The sequence below is a fragment of the Macadamia integrifolia genome, chromosome 6 (genome assembly GCF_013358625.1).
Source record: "Macadamia integrifolia cultivar HAES 741 chromosome 6, SCU_Mint_v3, whole genome shotgun sequence".
In the NCBI taxonomy this organism is placed as follows: Eukaryota; Viridiplantae; Streptophyta; class Magnoliopsida; order Proteales; family Proteaceae; genus Macadamia; species Macadamia integrifolia.
The window spans coordinates 7,725,392-7,737,415 of NC_056562.1; the positions used below are offsets into that span (position 1 = coordinate 7,725,392).

Consider the following 12,024-nt stretch of genomic DNA (forward strand, 5'->3'; position numbering starts at 1 on the left):
CATAAAGGAAAATTCAGACTTAAATTGAGCCATCAACCTTGCTAGGGTAAGTCTCCTACACCAAATCCCCCTCCCAATTGGTAGTCTTGACAAGTGGAAAGGTGGGTTTTAAGAAATTTGGGTAATTTCTCCATTTCTAGGTTTTGTGTTGCCCAAATTGGGGGTATGAGATGGGCCTTATGGGGGAGGTCCATACACTCAATGTTAGTGGCCAATCTTATTAACTAGGTACCCCACACCAATTCCCCTAATTGATTTGTACATTAGGTAAGTAGGTAGGTAGATTTGGTTGGGCGGTTTCCATTACCTAGCTTAATAAAGAGTGGAAATGGGGGAGAGAGAGAGAGAGAGAGAGAGACGACTTACCTTCAATGGGTAGGTGCTCCCCTTGCTCCCCTCTTCTTCCTCCTCCCTTGCTCTTCTCCTTCATCTTCTTCTTCTCCTTTCTCCCTTCTCTTGCTTTTAATTTGTTAGGAATGAAATGAATGGCAAGAGTCTTTATTTATAGCCATTTAAGTTGTCTAAGGGTTGTTTGGGGGAATAATGGGTTTTTACTTATTATTGGGTTAATCTATCATTTGGCACCAACGGGCCCACCTCAAGGTGTCCCGATGCATTAATCCATCCCCTAGTAGGTTGTACCAACCAATAGAGGTGGTTTGAGGTGCACGGTGATGTAGATAAGTCACTTGGGCTTATTTTATTGCAAATAAGCCTTAGGTTGTGTTATGTATGTGTTACGCCTTTGATCCCATGGGTTTTCTTTGAAATGGGCCACTTTAATAGGCCTAAAATATGGGTAGAAGGTAGGAAAACGGGATTTTATTCATTAGTTTAATTAGTTGCTATTTAATTCAATAAAGGCCCATTAGGCCATTAGTTGGTTGTAAAGTCCTATATGGACTATTAGTTAGTTAATCCTACTCCATGTTGGAGTCATAAAGTTAAGTCCTAGTCCTATTTTGAATTCCTAGTTGTAATAAGAGTGTCTAGTCCTATTGGGAAACTAGCTCCTGGTATTAGTATGATTGTAAACTTCCCCTCTATAAATAGAGAGGCATATGTACCATTATTGGACAGATTTGAATGAAAGAAAGTTTGCATTTATGAAAGAAAATTTGCAACTAAATGCTTAGAGCAGCTGAGATACCTGTGGGTGAGAAGCCCAAGCCGAGATAGCCACTTCCTTTATTCTCTTTCACCCTTCTCAACCCCCCATCTGTTTTATTCTTCTTTTTTATTTTGTTTGTTGTAACATTCAAGAGGTATAGTTCAGATTTTGATAAAAGTCTCCAGAAATCAGAACCGCTCAGCAATCCTAGTGGGAATAGGAGAGAGATCGATCTCCTCTCTTTCTCTCTTCTGTACTCTGTTCAGCCAGGTCTTCAATCAGGGTATTCCAGGCCTCATAAGGGTCCCACGATCATTACCTAGTCACTGTTGGAAGCATTCAACAGCTGTTCTTGAAGGTTCTTCTCAGTTTTCTCTTCTAGGTCAGAAAATCAAGAAAGCTTATAACTTCACAACCAGCTGTCAGAATCCTCTCAACTTAGGGGGTTTTTGTACCCTCCCTAGGGACTATCTACGCCCAAGAGTGCAACTCAATCTGACTCCTACAGCCCTGGCCGCACCTCTCTCTCTCCAGCTCTATAACAAGTCTTTCTCTCTCCTATCGGGTTAGGTTTTGGGCTGGTTTTGCTCTTATATGGGTATTGTATCCTTGGAGATTTATTTGATGGTATTATTTCTTTATTTCTTACTCCTATTTGTATTGTATGGGGTTATAAACTGCGGAGCTAGTTACTTGTAATCTACTCCTACATTACACAGGTGCGAGGAACATGGCCCCACGGCCAAATAACCCAGTTTTGGCCTGTATACTCACCAAAGGGTGTTCACCGCCCAAGGCTGAATTGGTCCCCTTTGTATGAAAATGGATCGTTAAGTTGAGTGGGGCCTTCCCAAGGTGTTTCCGGTGTGTGGGCCCCACCTCTTGGTACATTTCAATATTAAGGTTCAGGGATTTTCCCCATGAGGTGTGAGGGTTTAACTAACCTTTTCTTCTGTGTCCGGAACCCCTTCCAGTTATTGAGGCGTGAGTAGCAGGTGCAAGTGGGGTCATTCTTCCCTTCCGGCAAAATACCGCTACTACCCAGTATTCATTGGTATTGGTATCCTCCGGTGCCTCATTTGTACCTTTAAAATATAATTCACGGGTATAACAATTTCACTCTCAAAGGAAGTATGTTATGGATTCGCTAATAGAAACTGGGATGTTAGGGTCCAAGCCTCTAGATACTCTCATGGATCCCAATGTAAAACTAATTATTGAATGTAGTAATACTTTAGATGATCCTGAGAAGTATCGGAGGTTGGTTAGAAAATGGAATTATTTAATTATGACTCAACCTGATATTGCCTTTCTTGTTAGTGTTGTCCTGTCTGCAGTCAAGGGTACAATTAGAAGATACAGTAAAAGGAAGAAACATAATTAGTAATAACTAGTAATTTTTAACTAAGTAAAGAGAAAAGAATATTTAATAGGAATAAATAAATAAATAGAATTTCATAAACCAAATTTGGTTCTTTAATGACCAAATTCCTGTTAATAATTTAAAATCTCCTAGTTAGAACTCAGAGTAATAAAATTATGGATTACTCTCATCAACACGAATCTAGGATGTGCTTCCACACTGTAAGAGCAACTTCTCATGGAAGCAATGCCCCTATACAAAACTCTTTCTCTTAAATGAATTTATACAAATATGCCAAGGTGATGCTTAAGCATGAACCATACTATAGACCTTGACTACGTTGGTAGCCAGCAAAGTTCAGTGGGGGTCCAATTTTTCTGTAAGGCATGAAGAAGAAATTTTAAATTCAAACCATATCAACAGCTATAGAATTTTGTCAATGAAAAGTGCTAGACCTATAAGAAAGGTGTTAGAACCCTTCTTGATGGGAAATGGGAAACTCAGCACATGGTCCCTTCATAGCTTTCAAGCTAAGCTGTTCAGAAAATGATCTGAATGAAGCATAATATAACTGAAACATACGTTGTGAAAGAGAAAAGATTAAAATATAGTCTCTATGTTACAACTATCTACCTGCATATATCGTACAACAGTGCTCGTATAATTAACAGCTCTTCTCTGAACAAGCTTTCTAATTCTTTTGGCAGCAAAACTGTCCCCATGAGCTGCAACAGTGTAAATAATTAAACAAATATTAGTAATAACTACAAAGATATCACAAATTCACAATTCTGATCCATTTTAATGGGATACAAGGAAAAATTACCCCAATAAAATTTCGGAAAATATAACAAAGCAGAAAGTAAGCTTATTTGGCTTCACACCGAAAAAATACTAATTAAGTAAAGCATGCCTTGTACAAGCCTACAATGCTTAAGGGCCAAGGTTCAAGAACTCGTTTCGTTTCGCTGTTTTGGTAGTTTTGAAACCACTGAAATACCGAAATTTCACCGAAACAATGTATTTTTCCATGTGTTTCGTATGCCATTTCGTTTCATTAAAAAAAAAAATACCAAAATATCCGACATTTCGGGGAGATATCACCAAACATTGTTCAAAATCTTGCCGGCATCTGAGTAATTTCAGCTTCGTTTTTTAAACGAAACTAAATATCCTAGAAAATACAATAATTAACATATTTAGGTCAAAATTTCGGTATGCTGAAATTTGGTACCATATTTCGGTGAGACACCAAAATGGTACAAACTTGGTTTACAAAAGGCATAGTCTCGTGAGATGGGTCGAAATTTCAACCTCATCTCCCCTCTTTACACCTACAAAACATGAAATCAGTTGGATACTCCGACATTTGGCCACATCATCACCTCTCAAGTTGTTGAAGATCTCTCTAAGGGCTCCCATTGTTGAAGATCTACATACTTCCAAGGTTGAAAAAGTAAATTACTTTCCGCAAACCAATTTTTGGCAAATAATAACATAAATACATGTTTATTAGGGATGGATTTTTTTTAAGTTAAAACCAGAGGCTGATCTACAACCTCACGGTGTCGAATTTTTTTTTCTGCTGTTGTTTATAAACAATTTTTTATTTTTCTGGTTTAAAAAATACATTTTTCATCAACAAATAACTGAAAAAAATATGGTTAATATAGCTTTTTTATGGAACTTTGTATACATGTTAATCACCATTGGCCGATCTACCGCTCCATTGTCATGTAGTTCTTTTAGCCAGTAAATAATTATTTTAATTTTCAAAAATTATGATAAATAAGTTAATAATTCAAAAAAAGGGGGAAAATAGGGAAAAATATTCTGCTTTGATTTGAAAAATACCAAGCCCATTTAGTTGGGAAAAGGCTTTGTTGTTGTTGTATTAAAGTAACTTTTAAGTGTTTTAAAGCATATAAGATGCTTTTTTTTTTTTAAGAATAAATAATTTTTTATACTTATATGCTTAGATACGATTTTCCAGATGAGCTTGAGGACTCCCACAGAATTAGCATCTTTGATTCTTCTAATTCCGAGACCTTCTTCGGATTTGGAAAGGCAAACCTTCTTCCACCTAAGAGGCCAAAGGAAATTGGAAGATTCAGAGCCCTTCCAAAGGAATGAGCTAAAGAGTCTTTCAATGGACTTCACAAAGGTAGAGAAGACAAAGATGTCAAACCAATAGAGGTACATAGACTAGAGGACCAACCTGAATAGGATGAGGCGGCCAGCAAAAGATAGGAGTTTACCTTTCCAGAGTTTGAGCTTTTTTCAGAGAAGATCAAGCAAGGGGGTGCAATGGTGGGAAGAAAGCCTGGAGGAAATGAGATGGAGACCTAAGTATCTAACAGGCAAGGATCCCAGCGGAAATCCCGAGATTCCAGTAAGGATGTCTTGGACATCAGGGGAGACACTAGAGAGGATGATATTGGATTTGAGGAGGTTAATGCTGAGACCCGAAAGAGATTCAAAAGAGCGGAGAGTGGTCATGATATTGGTGATGGAGAGGGGATCAGTCTTGGAAAAGATCATGATGTCATCCGCAAAAGCCAAATAAGAGAGAAGAGATTTGCATTTAGGGATGGGGGAAATGAGATGGAGATCAGTGGCAGGCTATATGGAGAGGGAAAGGACTTCCAAGGATAGGGATAAGAGAAGAGGAGATAGGGGACATCCATGGCTGATACCACGACCCGAAGGGAAGTAACCGCCCGAGCTATCATTCACTAAGACAGAGAAGCGAGGGGAGGAGATACAAGAGTGGATCTAGTGGACAAAAGAGGCCAAAAAGGGCATTTGGAGCAGAACATTAGATATGAAGTCCCAATTAACCGTGTCAAACGCTTTATGGATGTCAATCTTAAGGAGGGCAGCCGGAGTGTGGGACTTACGATCAAAACCATGAACAATCTCATGACAGAGAATAATGTTATTCGAAATGCTCCTGACCGCAATAAAGGCAGATTGGTTAGGACTAACAAGGGAGTCAATGACTTTCTGAATCCAATTGACAAGGATTTTAGTAATGAACTTGTAAAGAAGATTAGAAAGAGAAATGGGTCTAAAGTCATTCATAGAAACAACACCTTCGTTTTTAGGGATGAAACAAAAGAAAGTGTGGTTGACCCTTCCAATTTGGTTAGGGACCTAGGGTTATAGAAGAAACCATAGACCGTAAGAATAAGATCATTGCAAATGATGTTTGGCGAAGAAGAAACCTATACTGAAGCCATCGGGACCCGGGGCTTTATTGGCTTTATGGGACAAGATGGCCGAGAGAATTTCCTCCTCACTGGGAAAGGATTGGAGGAATGGGAGGAACTCATTAGGAACAAACTTATTGAGGAGATTGGGAGATAGGGGGTGGAAGAGGAGGGCAAAAAAGCCCCTGGAAGTAAGATACAGCTTCCAACTTGATGAGGTCAGAAGAGTAGAGCTCAGTACCAAAGGAGAAGATAAGCTTAAGAAATGTGTTTGCATTGTTCCAGGCTCTGAGAGAATGGTGAAAATAGGAAGAATTGGAATCTCCCAAATCAAGCCATTTGGTGCGGGCTTTCTAGCGAAGGAAGCTTTCTTCTTGATCCATCAACAATGAGAGATCCAAAGCAGTAGCTTTTTCTTCCTCAGCCAGAACAGGGTTAAGGAGATCAAGCTGGAGTTTGTATTGGATGGAGTGGAGTTTGTCTCGACAAGAGGAAACTCGGGAGATGTTCCCGAAAGTGGAAGAATTCCAAAGTTTCAAGGATGCTTCAACATTCTTGAGCTTTTTGGCAAAGGCAAGGAGAGGGGAGAGGGAGCAACGAGTAGGAATGTTCCGGGCACTAATGCACTATGGACAAAAGGGTTGAACTCTGGATGGGAAATCCACATGTCAAAGAACTTAAAAGGCTTAGGAGCAAAAGAGCGGAAGGGGAGGACATGGATTGGGATGGGGCTATAGTTCGAAATCTCACGAATGCCAAAGCAAGCATGGGAAGAAGGGTAAGAGTCAAGCCAAGCTTCATTAACAAGGTATCTATCAAGCTTGCAAGCAATACAAAGATTGTCGGATCTTCTATTGTGCCAAGTAAGCTTGACTCCCAACCATCTGAGATCAGTGAGATTGAGATCATCAATGCAATTATTGAAAGAATCAAGAGCCTGGGAGTAAATGGGATTGCCCCCATGCTTCTCATGGCTAAAGGAGATTACATTGAAATCTCCCACAACTCCCCAAGGTCTGGAACTTGTGAAGGGGGCAAAAGAGAGCAGGTCAGACCAAAGGGGAAGCCTAAGAGAGGCCTAGTTATGATCATAAATGATTGAGAGAAAGCAAATAAAGGGACCAGAAGGGTGGGAGATAGTGATGTGGATGGCTTGGGCAGAGAAGGATCGAATAGAAATGGTCAGGAAAGAGGGGTCCCATAGAATCGATATTCTACCATTAGAGCTGTGGAGGTAGTTAGATGTAAAGGACGAAGAGGGGGCAATCGAGGAGGCAATCCGGGAGGCATTAGCCTCCAGAACATGGGTTTCCAGGAGACAACAGAGATTGGATTGTGAGGAGCGAATATGGTCATTCCTTATAAGATGCTTGTTATGTTATACTATATTTGATTTTGTTGTATTAGGTCATTATATTATTGAAAAATAATCATTAAAACCTCTTTTTAAGTAAGAAAAAGATATAAATAGCTAATATATACCTTTAATGGCTTCATTTGATGTGCCTAAGTTAATAATGACTTATTTTATGCATTAGTTAGTATTAGGGTGATATATAATGGCTGACAGAGGAGAGGACAAGGAGGGTCGGAGAAGAGGGAGCAGAGGTAGGAGGCGTCAACGTGATAAGTCGTGATAGTGGAGAGATTGCATGGAAACATGAGGTGGTGATAAAAGGAAAACAAAGTGCAACTAATGTCAAAAAAAAAAAAAAAAATTGTGGGTGGTGGGGCCACATCCTTAGACAACATTTGGCTCGGAATTGCTTAAATGTGGCTACATGCACTGAAGTACTTTATGAGATTGCTAGAGCCATAGCTAAAGACATGAAGGATGGAATTGTGGTTGTTTGAGAGTATCTTGCAGCTTTGAAAATTAGTTTGCCGTTGCCAATCTTACCAATCTTCTTCTTCGTCATAGCACAAATAGATCATACTAAAAGAGAAATCAGATCTGGAACATTCAAAGCTATCGATCCCAATACTAGGGTTTCTCTGATCTGATCAGATCAGTAGTACTGATAACAGGGGCTAAAAAGACTTCAAATAGGTCCAAATCAACTTAATACCATGAACCAAAGTCCAAGAGAACAATAGGAATTGAAACAGATCTATCGATCTCAGTTCCGGACAGCACAAGCCACTAAAAGACAAGAAAAGGAAGATTTCAAATATTCTCTAATGGCTGGTCCAAATGACCAGATCTTTTGGTCAAGTGGAGGTCCAGATGAGAGGAGAGATCGACCCTAGTTTCATCCAATTCTGTCGGCTGAAACTGTTTCAGGTAGCCAAAAACTAAATTAGTAACTTCTGAAATTTCTGTGCAGAACTGAAAGGAAACTGAATTTAATACCTGTAGGAACTTGAGCAGATCAATAGGTCCTTGAGTAACTGAGAGAAGAAGAATATAAGCAAAGGAAGACGACCTCTCGAGCTTTCCAACGCAGAGAGTCAACTGGATCAAACACCAGTTCCATCAGCCTTGATCAAACACAAGACAAATCTCCATGGAGAAGGCAGCAGCAGCTACAACCATTGTTTTCTTCAAATCATCTAGCAATGGGAGCCTCCTTGCTTTGTATTAATAGTGATAATGGGGGAGGGAATACAGTCTAGTAATTGGAAGGTTCCAAAATAGGAAACCCCACAATTGATTGCCTATTACATAAGTCTCCAAAAATAAAAATCAAAACAAACTAAAAAATTAAACTAATGACTTGACTCAAATACTAACTTAGCTCCTAAGAAATATCAAAGACTAACAACTTAAATTGAAACCAACTAAAAAAGAAACAAACTAGTTAATCCCATATGCAACCTTAATACCCCCAGTTTAGACCCATAAAAGTGGTCCATTACACCCAGACCAAATGGATTGAAGGCCCAACACATACAACCCAACCCTAAACTTATTCCTAATAAAACAAACTTAGTTTGCTGAAAAATCTGCATCACAAAGTTCCCTCTTTAAAGTATTCAAGTGGAATGATGAACTCGATGTGTACAACATCACAATCATCATTGAAAGTAAAAGATGTACCCAAGTGGTCTCTCATAATGGTATCATCAACTTCTTCATCCTTTGCTTCAGCTTCCATTGTAGTATCAGATGCCTTAGATTCCTCCTCATTGTCATAATAAATAATCTCTATTGATGGAATCAAACATAAGACATGAGTGCCATAGGTCACTATACCGTCCTCATCATTAGTAGGTTGTTCCTCAACACTCTCCTTGGAAGGAAGTGCATCATAGAACTTTATCTTCAGATTGGTGTCAGTGGCTGCCACGATAGCATCCTTTGGGTGTTGGGGGCAGAACTTAGCAAATTGCCCATATCTGGCTCCAAAATCGTACTCGATAGCAGATATGAGGTCTGATAACTGCTTGATCATGTCCGTGATCTAATTGAGAGCATTTGTTGGGTTAGAGTTCCTTGAATAGGGTTTAACCATAATTCTTATACCAAATTAACAGATCTTGGTTCAATCCTTGCAATAAAATCATAACCTCAATAGACATGGTCTTAGGGAGGTGAGAACACAACCAGAATTGAGCAATATTAATAATAAAGGAAGAGGAAAAATAAGAAAATATAGGATATGATTTGAAGAGTCTCACCTTAAGCCTAGGCTAGTATTGCACCAACCACCCCAACCTCTCACCAAGAACAGAATCTCACAGCAACTCTGTTTCTCGCAGAAGAATTATGATATTGTATAAACTAAATTTCATTCAGATTCTTAACTTGCTCCCAAATTCTTACAAGCAGCCTTTTTATAGAGTGGTTGGAATGGTCCTAGACCCTCATTGGAACTTCCTCCTAGACTTGATGGCTTAAATTTTTCCAAGCACTTATATTGGGACTTTTTTTAAGATATTTAATGAACTTTATATTTTCAAGGTCTTTCCCAACTAAAATGAAACTAATCTATTGGCATCCCCAAGACTTCGCAAACTTAAAGGACTATATAACTAACTAGTCTAAGTATGTATAGGCTATATTTCTCATGGATAGGCTTTCAAAATAGGCCCATTACAATAGAAAAACATAAAAATTTCCATCATATAACCCATTAGACTAGGATTTGGGCTTATTCTGGCCTGAATACATGTGTTGGAACCTCTCTTGATCTACATCAGTACATTTCTTTCAAATAGTTATGCTGAATTTTCATTATTAGTTTATTACACCTCTTTGTTAGAATATGAACATTATCGTCATATATGTGCTGCATAATCACTAATCAGTCAGCTAGCAAGCCTCAAGTATCTCTAAGTAATTGATGTTGATGCACTAATCCACTTTTAACCCTCCACTCTGTTTAGAGCCATATATTCTATTGAAATCATAAGAACTCATGCCTCGACAGAACATTCCAACTGAACTCATTCTCAGCTTCCTCTCCACCACCTCAACTTGCAGCACAATTATGACCTCAAGTCATCTAAACCTTATACTAACTACTTTGGTTCAGCTAAAAAACTCCACAATTGCCTTAACTCTAGCGTTTAAAATAACCTCACCAAACACATACTATGCCATATTTTCCAGTTAAGTAGAATTATCATCAGATATTCCTTTTCACTTCTTAGCTCAACTCTCATGTCTCAATTTCCTGATTAAATTTGACTACCAACCATGGTTTACATATCAGTATCAGTACCAGCATCGGTATCAATACATATCAGACATCGTCAATGGCTTTTCCCTCAATTATACCAACACTGTACCGTTCACCGGATCCGGTATTGGCCAGGTAACGGTATCAGTGTCAGAGTGTTAGTGTCGTCAGCCAATAGTGATATGGCCGATCCAAGAAAGATACCTAAAACCCTGCTACCATCCACAGCACGGGACTTGACATGATTTCTTGATAAAACTCAAGAACCACACCAAAGAAGAACGCAATTTCCGACATTATAGATTACTATTTTTGTCGACATTACCAAATCAAATAACCTTTACGAGGAGAAATAATGCTTACCCGAGAAGTGATGATAACCAGAAGTGAGGTTCGTTGAAGAAGCTTGGTAATGTGGGACTGGAGGAGATCCCGATGAAAATTGTCGCTTCCCTGCGGCGGCCGCTGCTGCTGCTGCTGCTGTTGCTGATCACCGTACACCATTCTTTCCTGCAGAGGATGAACAAAACCCTGAATCTGCAATCCCAGAAGATTGTCTGAATCTGAATAACAATAACAAATGATGAAATGAACTGTCTGAATCTGAATAACAAGAACAAATGAGGAAATAAACCGTAAACTAAAGGAGATTTCTAGCAGCGAAGATTTTAGTGTAAAGAACGAGAAGAAAGCATGGTAGCATTTCTTTGAAGCTCGAGTGGGAAACGAAGAGACAATCAGAGAATACAAAATTTCCCGGTTTTTCGAGGGGTTTGAACTTTGAAGAGAAACTACTACTACCGTAACTTCCTTAAGCTGTCGATTGATCTTCGCAGGACATACGGTCGTACTCCAAAGTTACGGACAACTCTTCCAAGGTCCAACCGGGTCGGTCTAAGGATTGGATTGGATACCCATTATAAAACTTCTTTTTTTGGCTGGAAGTGTGGTTCATGGGATTTGGCTCATTATCAATTCTTGCCAATTCTTTCTTTGTGGGCAACACGTGTATTTTCAAAATCCAACATTGTGGAAGTCTTGTAGAATTCAAACATATTTTAACCCTTCAAATGCCTCAAACATCCACAACTGTTGGATTTTGAAAATGTATAGGTGTCAGGCGCACAGAGAGAACTGGAAGAGTAAGAATTGGAGATGAGTTGAATTCCGGCTCCTATCCGTGGGCCAATGGGAGCGCACGAATAAGCATCCACAAAAGAGTCGTTTTCCCTTCATGTTGAGTGGTTTGATCATTTCACCCCATGTGTCTCGATGCAGGAGCCACACTGCCCCACATAAAACATTTGCCATTTTTTTGTTAAAATAGAGTGAAAGAAGTGTGGCCCCTACACCAAGATACAGTGGTGGCAAAACAACCACCCCATCCCTCTTGAAAAGACATAAATATCATCTTCTTGTTGATGCTTCCACATGCGCTTTCATTGACTCCCATACCAATGTAGGAGTCACACTGCCTTTTAGGAAACTCTCTCTCAGTTTTTATATGAAATAACAACGTTAAAATAATGAAACTCTACATAAATCAAGAACGAATTATTGTATGAGGCTGTGTTTGGATGCTAAGAAAAGAAAAAATATATGCATTTCTCTCTGATTTTTTGCATTATAATTTATAACTTTAAAAAAAGGGTGTACCCCATGCACGAGGCTTCAGCATGTGCAAGGTCCCGAGGGGGGCGGCGAGAACTATGT

General features: G+C 39.2%; 1 protein-coding gene across 5 annotated transcripts in view; it reads right to left on the reverse strand.

Annotated features, from left to right (window-relative positions):
- The window catches only part of LOC122081162, a 30,569-nt gene extending 19,335 nt beyond the window's left edge, over nucleotides 1-11,234 (reverse strand). For 4 of the 5 annotated variants that reach the window (XM_042648159.1, XM_042648157.1, XM_042648160.1 and 1 more), the window contains exons 1-3: nucleotides 10,946-11,102; nucleotides 10,675-10,821; nucleotides 3,108-3,199 (exon numbers count right to left, since the gene is read on the reverse strand). In XM_042648159.1, the coding sequence (XP_042504093.1) occupies nucleotides 3,108-3,199; nucleotides 10,675-10,815 (233 nt within the window). In that variant the 5' untranslated portion in view covers nucleotides 10,816-10,821; nucleotides 10,946-11,102. The other variant, XM_042648158.1, reaches the window with a different exon arrangement.
- Nucleotides 11,235-12,024: the final 790 nt, after the last annotated feature.